Below are 22,490 nucleotides of genomic sequence, written 5' to 3' on the forward strand. Positions count from 1 at the left end.
CTAAAATGGCTGGCCTCAGAGACTGACCAATTACCAGCAGAAATAAACCACTCAGGAGGAAGTTTTTTAGCATCTTGCAAGCAAAGTGGTAATATTTCCTGAAGGTAAGGCACCAAAATGACTGACTCTTCCAAAGGTACAAATGGATAGTTCTCAACTCCAGATAAGCAGAACAAGCACCATGAACCACCTCTATTGAAAAAGGTTTACCAACTCTGATTGCCCCCAAAAATAAATAAGCAGTTTAGAAGCAAACCAGCAATAAGGAATAATTGCAATTGCCATTTTGTAAAAAGCAGAGGACACGGCATCCTCAAAGGCCCAAACCATACCCACACCCCTCACTCTCACACGCACCTGTGAGAAAGCTCTGGAAAAGCAAATTCACATGCTTTATAATATAAAGCCATCCCTCGCTCAGCTTAAGCTACCCCTTTCCCCCATCAACCCCCGGACCTCGCCCTGCTACGCACACCCTCCCCAGCAGCCGCGAGGCTGGGGTTTGCCCCAGCCCGACTCGCTCAGCTGGTAATGGAAACCCAGATGCCAGGCCTTGCCACTCCATCCCTCTGAGCTGCCTGGGATGCTGCTGGGGGCAGGAAGGGTGTTGTATCTCCCTTCTTCCTGCACACATTGCTACATCATAGCAAAACTATCTGTCCCCCACGCCAGAAAAAAAAAAAAATAATAAATTGCAAGGGACCCTGGGGACACTGCAAACCAGCACCCCAGGGCAGAAAGCAACCTATTGCCAAGTACATTGCCCCTTCCCAACATGGATACCACAGAAAAGCTTCCCCACTGGTGGGCTTGGAAGAGCACGGGAAGTGCTGTGAGGTGCAGGAGAGGGCTTCTCCAAAACCCGGGAGCATCAGGGAAGAGGGAGAGGGAAGGTCGAAGTGCTAAAAATGAGAGAGGGGGTTTGCAGGGAAAAGCAGGGCCCAGCACAAGGTACCAGAGGGTGAGTGGGAGGGAATGAGAGCAGATATGTACTTGATAATTATAGCTGCATTTCAGGCAGCTCCAGCAAAATGCCATGGTGTATACAACGGCAGAGGGAAGAGCCAGGCACTCCGAGGAAGCCGGGTTCTGCTCCACCTTAGATCTCCTGGGGGGACAGGAGCAGGAGGTAGGCCCAGGAAGCCAAGGGAGGCAGTGAAAATGAAGAATCCTATTTTTGTACCTTAGGAGGAGCTGTGGCTAATTCACTTAAATATGCACTCAGTGCTGAGCTCTTCACCCACCGTCTGGGGAAGAAGCTGCATGGTCTCCACTCCTCCATCACCATCCCCAGCAGCAGAAATCCTCCCTGAAGCAGCACCCACCTCTCTGTGCTGTAGCATCCCCCCCAGCGCCAGCAGCACCACAGCACTCAGTGGCTACTCTCCTCTCAGCTTTTCTCCTTCCTGGACCAGCTTTCACACTGGAAGCCACCAGATCCAGCAGAAAACATGCCAGCTGATAGAGGCCAAGCGCCACAAGGCAACTGAACATTTGCCACAGATAATTTATCACAGCTACACAGTGGCACTGCCGGGAGAACGCACACTCTGACTTCTGTAGTCTCTATCTTTTGATTATTAAAAGGGCCAATTAGCACATAAATTGAGCTGTGAATACTGAAAGGGATTTGAAAACAGTAATAATTAAGGAGCAGGACAGACTGGGCTCAGGAGCTGCCCCTCATCTTTCCTGGCCTGCTTGCCAAGACACTCACATATTGATGGAAGAAAAGCAGCAGTGCTCATTAACTGCACCGTGGTACCCAGGAGCATCCCTGACCCACCAGCCCCGTACTTGCAAATACACAGGCTCCCTGCCTGTGCCAAGAGACACAGTATTTATTTGGACTTCTCTAACTTCACACAGCATGGAGTCCCCAAGAAGCCTTCTCCCCTCCACACCCCCCAATGCCTAGAGATGCTGATCCACAGGTATTCTCATCATCTCAGCTAGACGTGGGACACCAAGCCCTGGAAAGGGGAGGGGTGACAACCAGGGAAAGGAAAAGTGCCAACACTCAGCACCCTGCCCACTTTCCCCTAAGCTAGCCACCGCCTAATGAGGAGCAACTGATGGCAAATGATGTTCTCAGACCTTAAGCTGCTCCCCAAAGAAACCGTCAGCATCTTTTATTTACAGACTGACTAAAATCCCTAGGGAAAACAATGCCGACTCCTACATGAAACATGGAAAATGTATATCTCTTTAATCACCACAGCACCGATTCATCTTCAAGGCTGGTACAGTTTCCGCTCTTTGTTGCTCTGAAGTGACTGCAGTGATTCAGCTCCCCTGTGAATACCACTGCCTCTCAACCACAATATTTACTATTAGGATGGCTAAATACACTCACTGATATTCAGGCAGCTCCATCCTGACCCCTGAGGCAAGGTCTTCTCAGCTCTCCCATATGCGGAAACTAAGCATGGAAGGGAGTTCATCTGGACTCACTTTGCACCGGTATAAATCATGACAGGTCCACAGAAGTTAAATGGACTTAATCTTAACGAAGATGTCACGAAGATTTATGTAAGAAGGAATGCCAATCCAGCATGTTTCGTATATATAAATTAGAACACAACTCAAGTAATGCTCTCCCTTCATCACCTGAAACATAACAATTCGATGATTTGTTATGAAAAGTATGCTTGGCTAAAAAAAAAGAGGGAAAAATAAAATACCACAGAAAAAGACTAGAGCTTATTTAGAAATAAACAAATGTCATCATGAAAACAATGGCATATTTCTACTCCATTTAGCACTACATGAAACCTCAATGAGCCAGGCTGATGCAGCTACAAAGCTCCATTTCCCAATGCCTTGCAACCAGCAAGATCAAGTAGTGACACTGATACACCTCCATTTAAAAGATCAAAAAGCAAGGCACAGGCTGTTACACAGACATGTCCCCCCAAATGGGGGACAAACGCTCACCTGCAAGACTCAAAGACAGTAAGACTCAAACCTGCAAACTCCTACGGATATGTTCTAGGCACCTAAAGCATAACAGAAAGACCAGGGCTTCTCTGTGGTACTCTACAAAAAAAAACCAGGACAATTAATGCTATATATAGACACTGCCACTTCAGTCTTCTGGTCACCTCTGATGTTAACAACTCCTGACAATAAAAGTGAAAGTCCATCAAATTCATGCGGGCAGTAAACAGCTTTGAAATTAGTGTAAGCCAAGTTCCCCTGAAGAGAGGTACATGCTTGAGAGAGACAATTACAGAGAAGCCAAGCAGATTTATATCAGATGGTTTAGCATTAAATTTCTTCAGAGCATTTAAAAACATTGAGATCTTATTAAAAAACTTGGCATTTTTATTTCACTAGATTAATGACACTTACATTACTAAATTCAATCTGTAGTTTCAAACACCACCACCAACACAGCTCTATCTAAGTGTAATTAAAGAACTAGTCATCATTTTAGGGAAAATTTCTGGAGACACAGAAGGAAGCTTGATAATTCAAGGAACTCACCCTCACACAGGAATTCTAGCACATATATTTTACTATTCCCTTGCCTTTCTGTGTACAATGAAATATCCTGACAGCATTACGTTCTTAAAACAGTGCAACTGAAGGGACTGAAAGCTCACACCAGGCTTCACTTCTACACACTAGATAATCATTGTTTTTTGGAAACTTTGCACTTATGTGTTTTGGCTTGCTAAATCGTTTGACTGCAGAAGCTACAATCTGAGGGGTTTTGTCTGAACAGTAGATTGCCAGTTTTGCATGAAGGCAGAGTTTTTGTTTTAATTTTTAGTTGAGAGATCTAGTCCTGTTGCCACAGGATGCAAAACAGAGGCACATTGCTTTGTAAGGCAGTGATCTGCTTTCACTCGCTTTTCAAGAGATAATTAAATATGTAGAAACACCATCCAATGTGGCATGCTATTTAAAATCAAACATTGGAACGCGTATTTAGAATCTGGTGCTTCAGCAAAAGAGAAAAGGTTGCAAATCATCCTTTTTAGTAAGTCAACACAGAGCAAAATATTAAATCCAGCCTTTTCTAGAAGGGAAGATAAACATAACTTAGTAACACCATGTACTTTGTAGTGGAATTTCTGTAACTTGTTAAATATCTCCTATTTCCTCAATAGCTTAAGACATTAGAAATTAAATACTCATACACAGATTATCTTCTCCTGTCTCTGGCTTTCCTAACCTAGCCGAGAATATCCTGTAGACTGTGAGAACATGCAATACAAAAATGTAATAGTGTTTGAGCTACAGTTGAAATCCTGGCCTAGGTATATGGATAAAGACCCCTCAACTGTAAACTACAAATTACATCACTGAAACTAACTATTGCCAGGACAGCGAGTCACTTAAAATCAGCTAAAATATAGCAGATACACGCCTATGCTTACTAATGAGAAGTAGCTGTCACTGTATCTGCATGGACATGTGGTTTAGCAAGGAGAGTACGAGACTGGGAAGACTGATCTTCCACTGAATGATACATGATTTTGGCAATTTCTTTCTTTGCTTTGCTTCCTCATCACCAAAATAAGGATAATGACATCACCTCTGTACAACATATCTGATCCTGTGACAAAAGCCCTGGGAATTCCAGCCCAAAATGGCAAGTATACAAGAAACATAACTGAGACTCACTGCTCAGCTCTTTTTCCTTCATCATCAACTGCAAAACCCTCTTGGCTTTGGAAAGGCCACGTGAGCCATGTGTTAGTGCTACTAACATTATGTTGTTGTATGATTTCCTGGGCTTTAAAACAGCATTTCCTTTATTGCCTTTTACAAAACTAAACAGGCTATTTAAAGTAGGACCTGATTCTTTTTCTCCATGAAATGAAGATTCAAAACATTTTTAAACATGGTGCTTTTTAAAGCATCTAGGTGATTTTAATCTCCTGCTGCCACTAGAGGGAAAAGATAAATAAATAACAGAGACCAAAATCTAGTACTGAAAAAAAAAAACAAAAACAAAAAAATAAAACACTTGAGTTTGTGGGGTTATATTTAGGAAATCACAGGTCAGTCCCACCTAGTACCAGCACCACATCCTTCTTTAATAAGTAGATGTGAAACATTTATGGGATAAAAGGATCAGGAAAAGATATCACAGAGTCCTGCCTGTCACATCACAATGCCTGCCAAACATCATGCCAGTGGGTTGCCTGCAGTGTTGCACCCCAACCCCAGCTCTCTTCTGAGCAGCTGCTCAGTGGGATGAACCTTCCCTTCCTCTGGTAGGGCCATCAGATATATGTACTGTTTGTATTCGTAAACTATGTGATCAAAGCAAAATCAATGGGCTTTTTCCCCCAACACTATGCGTACCCCCTGATTTCATGGCTCCTTCTCCACCCATGCCAGTCAGTTGTGGTGATTAACATTTTTTTCTCCCCTTCAGACTCAGAGCTATAGACCAACTACTTTAAAAATCAAAACATAACAGAAATATAGCTCTTCTCTGGAACAACAATGGCTTTTGTTATATTCCAGTACAGACTGAACACCACAGTACTTTTTCCAAATAGCACTTCATATCGTGTAAACCTAAGAAAAGGGAGGGAAGGAAAGGAGTGAAGCTCTTCTATTATTTATCAGCCACATAATCTAGTCTTTGCCCCCACAAGCTGTTTCAGAGATCTATGGACACAGCATCCGCAGAAGATTTTTCTCTCATTAATACTTTCAACCATGCTGATCTACAACACAACACTAAATTTGCACACCACTGACTGCTGTGATTTTTTTTTATCCCCAGGAATGCTTAAAAAAATTAAATTCCTTTGCCTTTCTGTCATAACAATGTGCAACAAAGTAGCATCCAAGCACAGTGCATTTACTGAAGCTCATAAGTTATTGATGTGACTCTTAAAGACTAAGCTGACAAAGCCATTCCACTTTTGGTGATTTACATAATTATATTTTAGGTACAATTTACTTATTATTCTGCTGCCTATAATCAACTTTTAAGAAAACACTTGCCTTTCTGTTCTAACCTGAAGCAACCCAAATTACTCTACAAATGCAGCTTCATCCAAGGGCAGAGGAGACTCTCCTGAAAGGCATCTCAGCTATTTGTTTTAAAGCAGTGGGTAATAATCAGGGGAAAAGAATAATACTCATCATCACCTCTTTACATTCCTGTGACTGATCATTTGTTTATGTCACAACACCACCTAAATCAAGGACCAGAGGCATTTGACAGTTGTTTGATAGCCAAGTGTAATTTAGGAATTTATCCACCCGCCTGTTCTTGCTGAAAAGCTGTTTCCAAACTGCCCCAGAAAGCCCCAGATACACCAGAATACTCGCTTTTAAAGCATGTATTCATTCTCTATTACCTGACACAAAACCAGCATTGTGTTTTGCAATAGACTGTGAAAATTGTGCCCCTGAAATTCCTCTCTGTCCCATCCAGGAGGAGGCAAGCAGCATTGCAGTCACCTAAGCCAACTGCTCTGTTCCTCCTAAAGGGAAACTCGTGAGGGGAAAACAATGCACATACAAAACAAGAGGGGCAGGAGGGAAGTGAGTCAGGGTTGCCGGAAAATATTTACTTGCCAATTTAAACGCAAAGGAATCTCAAGAATTCGTGTCATCACTCCATTGAGGCTGGTGTAGAGCAGTGGAACTGCTGCCACAGGCTATTTAAGGCAAAACTCTGCCATATTTATCCTCCAGCCATGTCAGTGCAAGTTATTCCCCCAGGCCCTGACAGCACAGCATCACTTTGCAAGGCATGCCCAGCTGTGCAAGAAGGTTACACCATCTTATGTTAGAAACCAAGTACGTGCCTGAATTCTTTTCAGGAGACCAAGAAAGATTAGAGGAATTGATAATGATCTTGAAGGAAGAATGGCAGAAACTGGAAGGCTGAGCCTCCCAACTCTGTCAAAATTGGTTCGTGGGACCTCCAGCAAGTCACCCAGCATTTGTGCTTCTGTCTTCCCTCCTAATACCTATCTGCACACTTAATACATGTGTGTACAGCTGACAGAAGGCTGGAAAACTCATCCAGAAGACAGCTAAGGCAAGATGTAGGAGCTAGAAAGCAGATCTTTGAGAGATCTTTCACTGCTTTCAGAGTAATATTATTCTTTAAGTAGGCATTGTGACAGAGAGGGATCACTGCAGCTCACAGTGTTTTCCAAGGGCTGCTCTGGAAGCTATAGGCACCTGCACCACTGTAATCTCAGGATACAGGAGTGACTCAGCCTCTGGAATGCTGGACAAGAAAGGCAGCAGAATCTCAGGGGTGAAAGTGCCTTGCCTTTAGGGAAAAGGAAGGATGGGATGAATCACAGTATTTTGCAACTCCACCTCCTACACGACTCTTGTCTAGGGGACTCATTACCGGCTGAGGACAAGGCAGTGCTGGCTTCTTGAACTGAGAAAGGCAGGCCAAACCTTCTGTACCACAAACACACTTTGCTAGTGAAAGTCACCACTCACTGGACCTTGTGCAAACCAGTCCCCCCCCATTGCCCTGTTGCAGCACCCAGGACCCTGGTACTGCGAGGTAACCACGGGCACCTCATATTTAGCCCTTGTGCTTGAAGAAGGCCTGCTAGAAAGAACCTTCCCCAGCCAAAACTCTTGGAGTAGGAACGGAGATGCTCGAGATCGGTGCGGGGATATTGCAAGCAGTCAGAGTGACATATCAGCAATGTTACTTCAACATTTTACATGTGCAATGAGATACTGCTGATAATAATTAGCATTGAAAACACTACTGGTATATAACATAGAATTACCGACATCACTAGTAGTATCCCCAGTTTGGGTCAGATTGAAGATGGGCATTAATAAGTAATCTTTTATCTCCCATGTTCCTGGAGGTCTATGCCCAAGCAAGCCATGAGTTAAAACACTAAAATTATAGTCCTTTTGACAGCTGAAATGTTTTCCATCAGCATCAGAGTGCCCACATAATTTATATATCACAAATATTATTTGGCAGGATTAAATATGAAAATAATATATCAAGGATTTGTTATTGGAAGGGAAAACATTTGTAGTATACAACAGCACAACAGAAGAAAAGCCTGATTGCTGTGATGAATAATGCATGTTGCCTATGGTACTAATTAACCTTGTACTCCAGTAAGATATTATAGAACAATAAGGCTAATTTGAATGTGGCCCGACACTTTTCCCAGTGGCATCTGGAAATCAGTCTTTGGAACATGTAAAATTTGAATTTGTTAAACCAGAAGCCTTTGCTCAATAAACTTTCAGAAAGAATATTTTTGTTTCTCTGTATTCACAGCCCACACTGTTTGCATGTATGCACACAATGAAAAATAGAAGGGGACTCCACAACCAGAAATGGTCTAGTTTGACTTTCCACAGGCCTTCACCCATCTGCCAGCAGCACGCAGGCAGTGACAACATGCCTCTGACTAAATCCCACAAAGCCTCAGTAGACTCAGATGTCCTATGAACATAACTGCAGCATGACTGTTGCACAACCCAGGTTTCTCCTCAAAGTGGCAAAACACTTTACAACAATCTAGCTGAAAATGAATAATAGAACTTCAAGCCAATGTTTTTATGCATCCAACCTAAAAGCAAATATATTCACCTAAAGACACTGACTCTAGTTTGGGCTGGTCTTGCTTTTCTTGTAACTCATTTTCCTGTTAGCCCAAAGCTACACATGGTATTAAACACACATGCCACACTAGAAGCACTGTGTTCTCAGTCGTGTGCACAGCACACACAAAGTGCAGCAAACTACTTGCACATACAGGTATGATCAAAGACACAGAAGGCAACGTGCACAAGCATCTTGATAAACACCTTTTGTGAAAGCACACATTCAGCCATAAGCTTATACAGTCAGGGGATCAAGTTTTAGGGTAACGCTGGCCAACTCCTTTATCTATCAACATCTGATCTAGCATAGTCCTACCTTGTAGAAAAAACAAAACAAAACAAAACACAAACCTAACCAAACAGTACCTTACAATATTTTGGAAGAGCAGGGTCTGGCAGGGGGCACTGCCCCCCCCCCCCCAGCTACCCTTGCGCTTAACACGCCACATTTCATAGCCAGTGTGTGACTCGCCACCTTCACCATCAGGATGCCACAGCTCTTGTCAATGCCATTAGCCACGCTCAGTGCTCAGTCAATAACCAGCTCATAAAATCATTTCACTTGTCCCCTAGCACCAGATTTCCAGCTGGCATCCATCCCACACAACAGAGAATGAAAACCCCACATAGCACACTAGCAAAAAAGCACCAGGAGATGTCTGACCTGACTGCTGAGTATTGTGTTATCAACACATCCAGGAGGTGAGAGCACAAAGGCATCAACGATGAGGATGCCAAGTGCAGAGCAAGAGTCAGCTGAGCTCACAGCACCACGGCAGCAGCTTAGGGAAGGCTTCCTATGATGCACCAAGTTCTGCAAGCAGGCTCAAAGGGCTGACATGACATTTGAAATTGTAGTAAGAGTGAGGAGTGACTCAAAACTTCTTCCCTCCTCTTTTCAATGGAGCACAGCGCAGAAACACAGGGATGAACTTTAGCCTGTGTCCCCCTGCACGACGCAAGAAAATGACAACCACAAAGACACAGAAACTCTCTGATATTTCAGAGGTTTGGAGGAGATCAGGATCAGACCATTTGCTGAGAAATAGGTCTGATCTGAGTTACATTAATCATTATGAACTAAATTTCTACCACATAGGCTGTGTTCCGCTGGCAGTCAGTGCAACACTTAATAAAGATCTAGGCCAGGAAATCATTTAGTTCTTAGGAATATATTATAAAGGATTATCATCTCCCTCACACCAAAATCAATGATAAAATCCCCCCTGACTACAGAAAGCACAAGATCACAGTGCAACTCACTTCTGCCAGGAAACCTGCACCCAGATGTATTAGTCTGGCAGCACTACCCTGCAGCAAGGGCTCCGAGTGCTGTTGCTGCCAGGCTTGCCAGCACAGGCACCAACAGAATGCTTTCCTTCTCTCTCTGGTACTAGCTAGACTCTCAATCTGGACTGAAAAGCCTTTGCACATGAAGGATAGATTAAGTCTCTCAAGCATAAACTTGTCTCTGCATCTGCCTGGGTGGGCTTACACTGCTTTGACCCAAGCTGTGTCTGTAGGCATTACCCCCATCTAAATTCCCTGTTTCTGGCTTTGTTGGAGGATGCTACTGCTGTCACAACACGACAGCAGGTCCTAGTTGCCGTGACACTTCATTTGTCTGGGCAGCAGCATGCCTAGAAGGATGACTGCCCTGTTTTAGTGGAAGTATGCAAGACAATCAAGGCCAGCTAAGCAAACTAGTTTTGACATATTAAATCATGCTTAACTGTGAGAGCAAAGAAAAATAATGTAAAAGCTCTTTTTTTAGAAGAGCTTTACAAATAAATAAATAATATGGGTGAGCCTCATGCACAAGAAGGGGAGAAAAGCTTTTATCTGAGCCTGACTGAGGACTTTGTGTAGGCAGAGAGGGAAAGATTATTTTGAAAGAAACACCTGTCTTTCTCTGCAGAGGCTTGTAACCATTTCCATACATTCCACTTTTAGGATGAGTTTCTTGTCAAACACCTGCTCTGGCACTGAAAGAGAATCAAGCACTTGGGCAAAAAGCAGCCCCCGAACCAGGTAGGACAGGAAGGGCAAACTCCCATCATCCGTGTGCTTATCAGCACACTCCCATGCATGCAAAATCCCTGAGCAACATCTGACTTGGTACTAGAGGGTCCCATGACTGGTTTTGCCACTGTACTCTGTGAGCCTTTAGCCATTTTTACCTCAAATTCCCTCTGCAGACACTTTGCTCTAGAGGTTTCTTCCTAGAGAAATAATACTCAATCTGCTGCAAGTCAGCCATTGCAATGCAGGAAATCCCACCAGCACAGGGTCACAGGGCAGCTGTGGATCTTGGCAATTAACCATGGCACCTCCCCTTTATCCTGAACCATTTCCTCCCTGCTGTGGATTTGTTCCAGTAATTAACATGCCCAATTGCCTTGGATTTATACTAATAAAACGCTGGCTCCTGTCCCAAGATCCCATCATCGCTGGTGCTTCTCGAACCCGCACAGAGCCCCAGAGGTGATGAAGTCCATGGTCCTAGCTCTGTCTGGATTGCAGGCTATATGCAAAGCAGCTCGGAGATGGGAAGCTGCAACCCAGAGGCTGCGTCCGCTGAATACCAAATTAGCACATTCCCCACGATTGTAGGGAGCAGCTTTTCATTTGGCTCTGCAGTAATTAAAAAGCTTCCTTTCCAGGCAGCTTTCGAAGGCAACGCTGTGACTTCTGTCACCATTGCAATGGGATGACAGCCCGTCCGACTCGGTGTAAGACCTCTAATGCATTATTTGGGGAATTCATACTGTAGCAGAGTGACCCTTATGACCATGCAGGAGGCAGCCATTTCATTTGGTGGATAGTAACTGTGACGCCGGAGTTCAATAAAGACCCTGTTGGATCCCTTGGCAGGCTCATTTTATTCAAGTAATACTAGTCACACACGTGCAGAGAGACTGGAGAGTCTGCTGGAGCAGGGTATGCTTTTTGATCTATATACAGAGGGTCTGGTACTCAATAAAGTTGAGGCTTTGGCAGCAGAAGGGACCTTTGGGTAGAGATGGATTCAGCACAGCTTACACACTAGACAGAGGCTCCAGTTGACATGAGTGCTGCTCAGAAAATGCACCTCCAGGCGAAAATTTTTTTGAATGAAAGCGTCTAATTGAGGCAGAAAAGCAAGCCTTTTGCAAAGACAACTTCTGTTCAAATTCCAGCTCTAGAGGAACAGTAAGTTTTTTCTGTCACTTCCCAATTAATCCACCTGGAGATGAATGATCTTACAAGGGTTTTAGGTTAGTCTAAGACCATAAAAAGAGCATATGCTCTTTTAGGTACAGCACTGACATCCAGAGCCCTGGTTCAGGCTCTAGCCTTTGGTTGGCACTGAACAACTCAGCCTCTGGCCCAGGGCTGTCATTTGTTAACTGGGGAATAGTGATTCTGACCTACTTCATAAAGTAGATCCTTCAAGATCCAACAGAGAAAAGCCCTTTGGATGACCTGGAAATGTTTTTAATAGTCTGTAATAACTATTTCTTTCCTCGCACTGAAACAGTCATGTCTGAGGTGCCAGTGAAACTACTCACAAGCCACTCAAAGCCTACCATGAGGACCTGAATCAGTATACACCGCTGTCCTGGGTTTGAGTGAGTGGTGGGGTTTTTTGGTGGCAGGGGAGGGGGATATTGGGGCGGCCCCCTGCGAGAACCTTCTTGAAGCTCCCCCAGCTCCAAATCAGCTCCACCTCTGCTCGAAAACTGAGCCAATCGGCTGCGCCTCTGCGATAACATATTTAAGAAAGGACGTGGTGACGGGCAGTGGGACTTGTGAGGAGGAGCTGCAGCAGCTGCGTGAACACCAAGGTCAGTGGAGGAACGGAGGAAGAAAGGAGGGGGGAGGTGTGCCAGAGCAGAGACCCCCCTGTACCCTGTGGTGAGACGGCAGGGTGCCCCCCCATCACTCATGAAGATCTACGGTAGAGCAGACACTGATTTATGGCCTGTGTTTTTTGCCTGAATGATCAAGGTGCTGTGCCCAAAGAAGGCCGGGGTCTTGTGGGAAAAGGCAGACCCTGCTGTTGTAGTTCAGCGCTGGGAAGATTGCAGCATGCGGGGGTGTCCCACGCCGGAGCAGCTCGGGAAGAGCTGCAGCCATGGGAGGGACTCCAGTTGGAGAAAGTTGGTGTCCCACAACGGGGCAGTGTGGGGAACGCTGCAGCCCATGGGAGGGACTCACGTCAGAGAAACTGTGGAGGACTGTCTCCTGTGAGAGGGGTGGGGGGAAGGTGTTCTCAAGATGTGGCAATGTTTCTCACTGTCCTACTTTGTTAAGTGTTGTTAGTGTCTGTAATAAGTGTATGTTCTTTTTTTCTTCCCCTAACGAGTCTGCCTTTTGCTCGTGACCATAAAGGGCGATTTTCCCCTCCCAGACCTATCTCGAACCCCAAGCCTGGCTCTCTGTCCTTTCTTATTGCTGGAAGGGAAGGGGGAGAGAGTGTGGCTGCATGGTGTTTGGCTGCATACCAAGCTCAAACCACGACAACCACCAAGTTTCACTGCAAGAATGGGTCATGTCCCAAGCTAGAGCTGCCTCCTGGGCCATGCCAGGCAGGCAAACCTGTCACAGGAGCTGAGGCCACCACCACCACAGTGGGCTGTACATGGACACTGGGATAAAGATGCAGATGAGGATGTTCTGCTGATGGGTATCCTCTCCCACCCATCCTGCTTCCAGAAACATAACCTCAGACAGCACAGGGAGGCACGCAGGCAGGAGCAACCTTGTTTCAACCCCCGGCTAGTGGATTTGTCATGATAATGCCACCGATCTGCAGCTCTTAGAGCTTTGATTTTGGGACATGAACACACATGCACACCCCTCGGAATATATGGGCACAGGATTTCCTTGACCTTAACTTGATTGACTGTCATTTGCAGAGAAAATAAAGTTGTCATCTTAAACCCCAATTGTTCAAACTTCAGCTGTTTTTTTTAAGGACATACCTTTATAAATATAAGATAGATATATGAAAGTAATAGGAGACATCCACAAGCCTGGCATTGCCTCTTTTGTCTTTTTTTGTTCTTTAACCTGTTTTGAAGGTACAGTTTGGGGTTTATATAACACCTAGACTTGCTCTTCAAGTTTGTTCCAGTATTAACATCATCATAGCCACCTTGAGGGAAATCAGAAATGGAAGCACATCAGTATCATGCTCAATATAACCTTAAGCATGTGTTGTTCATGGACAACATTGTGTCTATACTAGATTAACTTTTTCAGTGGTAGAAAATTAGCAGACTTCCAGCAAAATAAATGGGCATCTCTGTTTGCATGAAGAGCAGATTCACCTCTTTCTGCAGACATCTGTGTTGCAGTCTCTTTGCTCTTATTGCAGTCGACTGAACACTTACCTTATACAGGAGACGAGTTTATCGAGCTAAAGAAATTAAATAAAAAGCTGTGAATCTGTTCATACAAGGCACAGTTTTAGTCTCCTTCTGTAGAGCCTGGATTTCAACCTCACTATTAACCCAAAGCAAGTTTAAATGGACAAGATGTAAAACATGCAGAGAGAAAAGCTTGTTATTGAAATGTCAACACACCATTAACTACTGCTAAGTGTTTCTAAATGAGAAACACAAAACTGAAAACACGAATTATGAACAAAACACAATAGTACAGCTTCATTTGAATACCCCATATAAATGAGGTGGAATGAAGGTTCTGACAAATGAGCTCTGGCAGTCCCTTGGCAGTTTGAAAGGTTGCAGCCACCCTTTTGCTAAAGATCACCATCCAGGGATAGTGCCCACATCTTTTTTACCCCCAGGCAGGGGCATCAAGACAAGCCCTCCGTGGGTCGCATCAGCTCACGGGCAGACTATCCAGTTCTGCAGAGCCAGCAGCAGCTTCCAGCAATGGGACAGAGTGGGCAGCTGGTGACAGCCATATCTTAAATCAAGGCAATTAAATTCACTGCATTGCCAACCAGCATTCATGTACTTTATTCTTAGTATTTCTCCAGAGTCCTTAATTGTTTCTAAAAACCACAATTAATAAGTGAGCTGCTTCCAAGCAATTCAAAGTCAAAGATGGCAATCAAAGGAGCCTAACAGCACCAAGGCTAACACACTCTTTCTCCGGCAATACCTCTCCCATCCTGTAATTTAAGAATTTCCCTGAGCTACCAATGGATACCCTATATTCAAGAAAGCTAAAACCAAACAAAGTCAGTATTCAAGTAAATATCAGTTAGTTATCCAGGGCTAGACTAAAAAGCATACCCCTAAGACCTGCCCCAAAATATCTTATGGCTAAGAAGCAGACATGACCTTCACAGCTTACACGTCTGGAGCTACTTCCAAGCCTTATTTTATTTGCACTGATCAAACTATACTTTGTGGGGGGAATAAAGTACTCTTTAACTGTCCTTCTGGAAGGTCACTGCACAGCAGCCACACTGCAAAGAACAGTAAGGTTACGTTGGTCAAAGTAATGACCTAAAAGCATCGCTGCAGAATGAGGAAAGATCTTCAGAGTCATCAGGGTTACAAGCGTATAAGGTAGTGCAGAAGGTTACAACTCATTAGCAAAGGACAATATATTGCGCATACACAGATACTGTGCCTCCAATAATGAAAGCAAATACACATGCAAAATAAAACAAAGGGGAGAGTAATATTTAATCAATCCTGTTGCAACACAGTGTTGATCTGTGGAACACATTTCCCTGCTCTTGTTAATTATTTCAGCTGTAGAACAAGACACCTAAATATATACATGCACACGATTCTCTACAGAATAAACCCCATTCCCCTTCTAGTGACAACTGCCTTTTGCTGAAACGCAGCATTCAAGTAATTTTCTTTACATTTGAAAAGATAATACACACTGCATGGCCAAAATTTTAGATATTCTGACACTGGTTGGTTTTGTGCCTAATTAAAATTAACTAGGCACTTCAGCTCATAATTATATAAACACCTACTATGCTATACTCCCAGCCAATTTGGTTTTTAATCAGAAAAAACACATGAGAAGTATGAATGATGGGCAAAGAACTCCCTGGAGGGGCAACTGTATTTCCAAATTCAGTATTCACCATATACTGAATATTTCCATCAATGTTTTTCTTGCCATGTAATCACCTCCCAGTAGAACAATTAAAAAGATTTTTATTTTTTTTTTTTTAATTCCTGGACTTTGCTTGTTTTCCACTCCACCACAAGGGTAGAAGCACACTTGTCTTATTCACCTGAGTCCCAGCTGGGAAGTGTCCCACAAGACTGGCACGATTTAGTAGTATGCTGTCTTCCTAGCGTCCATAACAAGCTTAGAGCAAGAATTCAGCAGAACTGAGGCGAAGAGGCAGGCAAGCAAGTTGTGGAAGGGGTTGATGAAAAGTTGCCCCTCTCCTGCACCTACATCAGATGCAAAACCAGAAACACTGGCTGCTTCAGAGCAAAAGTCTAAGCTCCAAAATAAGCACATTCCGTTTCCTAGAAATAAGGGGACAGGGAAGGCAACGGCTGAGCTGCAGCTTTGCATCACCTGAGGAAACTGCACACAGGGAATTTGTTAAAAATGCAGGGGGTTTTATTGTTGCATCAGCTATGTGTTTCATTCACAAGACAGGCCTCTGGGATAGCTGATAGCTGCTGTGCAGACACAGAAACACAGTAATCATCAAGTGTAGCTCTGCCATCATCACCTTTGCAAGCCCTCAGTTGCTTTTCAACCCTCCACAGACCATGCCTTCTGCTATCCACCAGCCGGGGGTCACTACCTCTGTCTGCCTACTCCTGCACAGCTGCAAAAAAACAACTGCCTCCAAATATCCTCCCAAAATCTGATCAGCAGGGGGGCAATCACCACTCTGGGAGTGCTTTCATATATCTGCACGGATTGCACCACTCTGGAAGGAAGGGGAGTAACTCTGCTTCACCCCCAATCAGCCAGCAACAAAATCACCTGAGAACTGATTCCACAGGTAAACTACTGATCTACATAAGCTAGCTACCTATGTCAATCAGTTTTAATTATATCCAGAATAAAAGACCTGCAAACATAAGGTTTTTCTGCAACCCTTGTTTTCTGTAAGAAATTCTCTTTTCTCCTGGCAAGAGCTCAGCTGAATCTCAACACAAGTAATGAACGATCAGCAAAAATAAATATTGTTTTGTAAATGCATTGAGGTATGTTCAGCAAAGTTGGTTAAGGGAAGAATAATCAAACATCAGTATTTAAGACAGCAGAAGGGCTTGAACATTCTAGAGTTGGTTTTTTTGTTTTGTTTTTTTTTTGTTTGTTTTTTTGTTTTGTTTTGTTTGTTTGTTTTTTTGGGTTTGTTTTTTTTTTTTTTTTTTTTTTTAAAAAAAAAAAAAAAATCTAAGTATTTCCTCTGGCAGCAGTTCATTTCTAAAACCAGAAAACCATATCCTAAATCCATCTTCCCTCTAGCCGTCAGTTTCGAAGTTCTTCCTCAGACGGTGGCAAGGGTGAAGAAAGATTTCACTGATTTTTCCTCCATTATTTTGTCCACCTCTAACATCTATAATCTTGTCCATACTTTGTAGCTGGCTAAAACCAGCTGTACTCATTTTGATGTCTCCAAGTAGTAGCATGCACACATTCTTGGAAAGGAGAGCCTCATGACCTCCTGAACTCATTACTCACCTTCTCAGCTTGGATCTCATTCAGTGCAGTTTTGCTTCCTTTTAAAAAAAAAAACAAAACAAAACAAAAAACAAACAAACAAAAAAAAAAACACACAAAAAAAAAAAAAAAAAAACAAACCCTCAAATATTTAATGAATTTGTGTTTCAGGTCTAAAAGCAGCTGAAAAAAACAACAGGATCTGCAAATCAATTACATCAGTAGTCACCACCCTGTGACCCCCCAGTCACCAGCAGGACCTCACCACTGCCAAGTGTACTTGGGTCCCATTAGCTTAACATGCCAACATCCCCTCCCTTCCAGTAGCTTGGTCTCCAGAACCTTTAAAGACATAAAAATAAGCACTTCCTGCATCTCACTGAGAACATATTGGGCTGAAGGTGAGGATAAATACAAAGAGAAGTGCCAGAAGGTGCCCCTTTCACAATAACCTTATTCATTTCCTATGTAAACCCCAATGGTGAACCCTGCTGTATACAGTATGCAACTGAAATTGAAGTTACAATAAAACTCACCTATGCCAGTGCAGGAAGAAGGAAAGCATAGGCCGGGGCAGATAAGAAATTGTTTGGCCAAATCCATAAATGAGTAAAGACAGACTTCAATGGCGCTACATCAAGTTTTACAGCATTTTAGGATCTGGCCCTCAACTTTGGTTGAGTACTGCCTGCTAAGAAGGAGACCACCGTTAGGAGACTTGAAATTGGCCAGACAGACTTGAAACTGGGCTTTTTCCTCAAGGACCCATTCAGGCTGCACCAGCTGCACTATGGCAAAGCCACTAACCATCAGTCCTTTAGCAGCTCCAAATCACTGCCCTGGAAACTAGTGTAGAAATTCAGAGCAAGTGCTTTCATTTCTCTGATTAACTTGTACAGCAATTTATTCTTGTGAATAATGAACCTTAACACTGATCCTTTATAAACATGTCCCAAAATAGTCACAATTTACCTGTCGCCGATAAATGGGCCATGTTGCCAAAGGAGGTGTAAAAATCCAAGTAGTTTGGGTTCTTTACAGTTACTACTACGTAGCTCCCTATATTAATTGATAGAGCAAGCACATTATATAAGAAGATTAGACCATGTCATATTTACAACCTCTGTGTCCCCAGCGAGGGAAATTGCTCAGCTGTTACTGCCAGTGCCTTCTTCAAACAGGAACCCTGCTGACAAGATGATGAATTCAGAACAACGTTGCCAATTAATGATTTGTAGGCAGAAGGGATTTCAATAGCTCCCATATGTTTGGGAGGGTGACTGGGATTTACATCACCTCTAATAAGAGAGTATAGTCTGCTCTGTCCAGACGTGACACTGGAGCTTGGAAAATGTCATCTTTGCAGGAGAAATTTTAATAAACAAAGCCAGGCTCTTCTGGGTCGAAAATGCTTCCCAAAGCGTGGTCACTAATAAGCTGCTTATGCCTAAGTGAAAGCAAGCAGGGGGACCACTTCCAAGATGCACTCAAGTGATGTACAAACCAAAGGTCAGAAGCTATTTTGGTGTTTGTCAAAGCTATACTGCAGAGTGCCAAGACCATCATTACACCAGCCAGAGGCATGGAGTGCATTTCCTACACACCAGTCAGGCTGGGAAGGGGTGGGAAAGCATCTACAAGCACACAGGACCTTTCTTGCTGTTACTTATTCTGCTTATGGCCTGCAAAATTTAACTTTACTGTCCTAGGAAAAAAATTTTCATCCTTGTGAATATAACTATCCAAATCATCCATACACGCTGAACACAGACCTCCTGAATGGCCTAAGGCTGAATATCTCCTATCAACTGAGCATCTCGGAACTTGGCACCGCGGCCTGGGCTTAACACAAGACATCCAAATGAGGCCCTCAGACTTTGTTCCATCAGCACTCAGATCCCAACATCCCATTGATTTGGTGATAGAATTTAGGGCTTTCCTACAAACAAGAATTATGGGCTTTAACAGCTCTAGAGCAATTAAAGTGACAAACTACTGCCAAGGGTGCAGGCTGTAGGTGAAGTGTAAGAGTAGTTTATGTGGGTATGTCTTTTGAAAAAAAGGTCAGTGGTACACCCCCACAAAGCATCTTTACACTTCTAAACTATGATCACAGTCCTACCCAACAGAGTCATAAATAGCGGAGCCAAACACTGTCTTCTCAATTGACTAAAAAATAAATTTAAAAAAAAACACCACACACCCCAAAATGGAAAGCAGAACCTCAAATTACTAAGGTCTTCTGAAATCACACTCCAGATTACTATCTCAGCATTATGAGAGATCCAACTGCTCTATAGGCACAGTAGGCTCTTCAAAGATAGTCTCAGGTTTCTAGTTCAAACCAGTCCAATCTTCTGGTTTGAGGTTTTTTGGTGTTTTGTTTTTGAGATCTTCAAGAGTGCTTTTGCATATCTCGTGCAGCATGGGAGGGCAGGATTTGAAAGATGACTAATGGATGTACCCTTTTCTTCCAAAAATTCTTACAGGTGACTGAAGTCAGTGTCTAGACATAGCACCCAACCAGTGCATGTTATTTTGAGACACAGTATTTTTAGCCATACTGAAGCAGATTCTGGTTGACCTCTCTGACCTATATCCCTCATCTGTGGCAGTCTAGACTTACTCAGCTTGGGCTAACGTTGATCTTAGCTCCCCTTATGCAGTATCAAACATCAAGTCCAACTCTTCTTGATGACTAAATAGGAGTAGTATCATTATTGACACAGGAAAAGTAAAACCAAGTCAGAGTTTGCTGTACTGAGTACATCCACAGCAAAAAGAGGCTATCCTGGTCAAAAAGCACACTCCACATGCTGTTTACTAGAGGTTTCTCCAAAACCAAACATACCTACATTTCCTCTTCAAGTCAATCCTCGAAGAGACTTGAACTATGTAATCTTCAGGGGCATAGTGTGTGACTGAGGACTAAAGGATCAAGGCCACAGTTTGCTTTGGATATGTACTGATCTATCCTTTGCACCACACTACAAACACCAATAACAAGTGTCTCGCATGAGATGAAGAGAAAATGCAACACCAACTTTGGTTGGAGCAAAATTCCTCTGCCTTCCCCACAATATCTCTATTACTAAGTCACTGCAAGTACAAGGCAATTAAGATGGGACTGATTATCAACATAATAATTTTGTAAAAAGCAAACTGCATTGAAATCTTTTTTTCTTTCCCCTTCTATGTCCAAATCAATTTTAAGCTACCTGTTACGTATTTAGAATGGAATTGTAAATTTTATAAACAAGTATGTAATACAACAAGCCACAGAATGAGATTATACACTCAACGTATGCTGCACTTCTTTTAAAGTACTCCTTTTTGGGTCTTGAGCTTCAGATACCCTAGATCTCTTGCATAAGGCCCCTGATGGTTCAGGAGGCATATGCTGACCAGCTACTTGTGTGAAAATTTCAGCACACATGGAAGCATTTTGATCAGTGGGGCTTTAGGTTTAACTCTGAACAGCTGAGCAGCTTTGTATTAAAATATTTACCAGAGGGGAAAATCAATCAACTCATGCCACATCAAACTCCCCCCCACCCCCTGTAGAGTGATAAAGAGAGAAAAACATACTCCTTTAAATAAAAAACCAAAATGCATCTTGCATAGGGAGATTAACTCCAAACATTCCCTGGCACAGTCTAAAAAAAAGTAAACAAGCTCCTAAAATTCATAAGAAAACCCTGATACTGGGGAAAACTAACGTAAAGCTTTAAATAACAGATAAGATTGCCATCGCCTCATGGACCCAACAGAACAGTGCTCCAAAGATAATAGTGACATGCCAGATTCTCCTTGTCTACAGACATGTAAGCACCAGAAAGACCCCCACAAAGGTATCAAGTCCCACTACACCCACCCAAGGCCTTTCTCCACGCCGTCACAGTCATCCAAAAGACCTCAGTGGAAGCGAGAACCTGACCCACCACTGTCAACTCAACCAAGCGTGAAGGCCATGAAAGAGAAGTAAGCCAACACTGCACATCACCTCGGCAGCCTCAGCACAGCACCCTCCCTGCAAATCCTTACCTTGGCAGGTGTTGTTCTTCTCCTCATACCCTGCCTTGCACAAGCACTTCCCGATGGGCACCAGCCATTCCCCCTCAGCACTGCAGTGCATCTTCGGTGCCTCGTCAGTCACCGAGTGGTCGATGCAGATGCCCGACACCTCTAGCAGCTGTGAGGAATCTGCCCCCGTGATGGTATCAGGAAAGCGCGCCAGGTTGCGGATCACCGATGGGCATTTCTTGTAGTACACACGCACAGAGACCAGGGCAATGCAGGCACCCACATCCTGGAAAGCGAGGTAAAATCCCTTTTTTGTTAGGGGCCCAACATCTCTCACCTCAGTGTTTAGCTTCATAACTCTGTCGCCGAGGTCTAACTCTGTGAAGCTCTCATCAGCAGCAATGGTATCAATCTTAATGTACTGGTTTTCTTTGATGTTCCTCCCATCTTCATCATCTGACTCAAAGTAATACATGTTAAAAGTCTCTTTGCAAGTCCCAAGTCCTCCTGGAAGGCTGTTACAGTCCCTCAGGGTGAATTTGAGCTCAATGAAGATGCGGGACGCCCCTTCATTAGAAATCCAGCTGGTCAGAAGCCAGTTGTTCTGATTCTGTTCCATTACCTTGCATACTTGGTATGTGTGTATCGGAGCATAGTTTTCATCCACCTCACCAATTTCTTCCCACTGTATAAAAAGGAAAAGTATTACTTTTTTTAAAAGTTACAGCTCCCGCAAAACCTTAGCTTTCCCATTTAAGAGCACCTGGGGCTTCAGAGGTTCAGGAGGACTTTCGGGGAGTGGGGGGGGGGGGGGGGGCGGGGGAGAATGTTTCAAGTGTCAAAGTTTTCCATACTGGAAGCTCGATACATGCCTGATAGGAGTCAGATAAAAGACCCTTTGGAAATATAAAAGGATGCTAGTTAAAACCTTTCATTTCAGAAGCCGGAAAACATACTGCTGGATTTGTCCTCTAGTACTTCATTAGGGAACAAAACAAAAGCAGATGGGGCCGTGAGTTGGCGTTTTCAAATGCATCCACATAGGAGAAAAAAAGCTATTTACAGTCGTCTGTCCCTGCTCCCCTAGGCTCCTTTACCACATCCTCAAATCACTGTCCAACACAACAAGAACCACATTTCTCCAAGCTATTCTGTGCCACCAAACAGCCTGCCAGAAAATCAGCAGAGTGATATATTAAGTAAATGGGCCTTTGCTCTCCCCAAGTGTGCTAGTCAGAGGAGTTCCTGACCAT

At 43.5% G+C, this 22,490-nt stretch overlaps 1 protein-coding gene across 10 annotated transcripts in view; it reads right to left on the minus strand.

The window, feature by feature from the left end:
• Positions 1-22,490, minus strand: part of EPHA5 (EPH receptor A5) — a 197,037-nt gene that overhangs the window by 132,385 nt on the left and 42,162 nt on the right. For all 10 annotated transcript variants that reach the window (XM_032997735.2, XM_032997734.2, XM_032997732.2 and 7 more), the window contains exon 3: positions 21,259-21,922. In XM_032997735.2, the coding sequence (XP_032853626.2) occupies positions 21,259-21,922 (664 nt within the window). The remainder of the gene's footprint in view (positions 1-21,258; positions 21,923-22,490) is intronic.

This window comes from Tyto alba, unplaced genomic scaffold (genome assembly GCF_018691265.1).
Source record: "Tyto alba isolate M040663 unplaced genomic scaffold, T.alba_DEE_v4.0 Super-Scaffold_23, whole genome shotgun sequence".
Classification (NCBI taxonomy): Eukaryota; Metazoa; Chordata; class Aves; order Strigiformes; family Tytonidae; genus Tyto; species Tyto alba.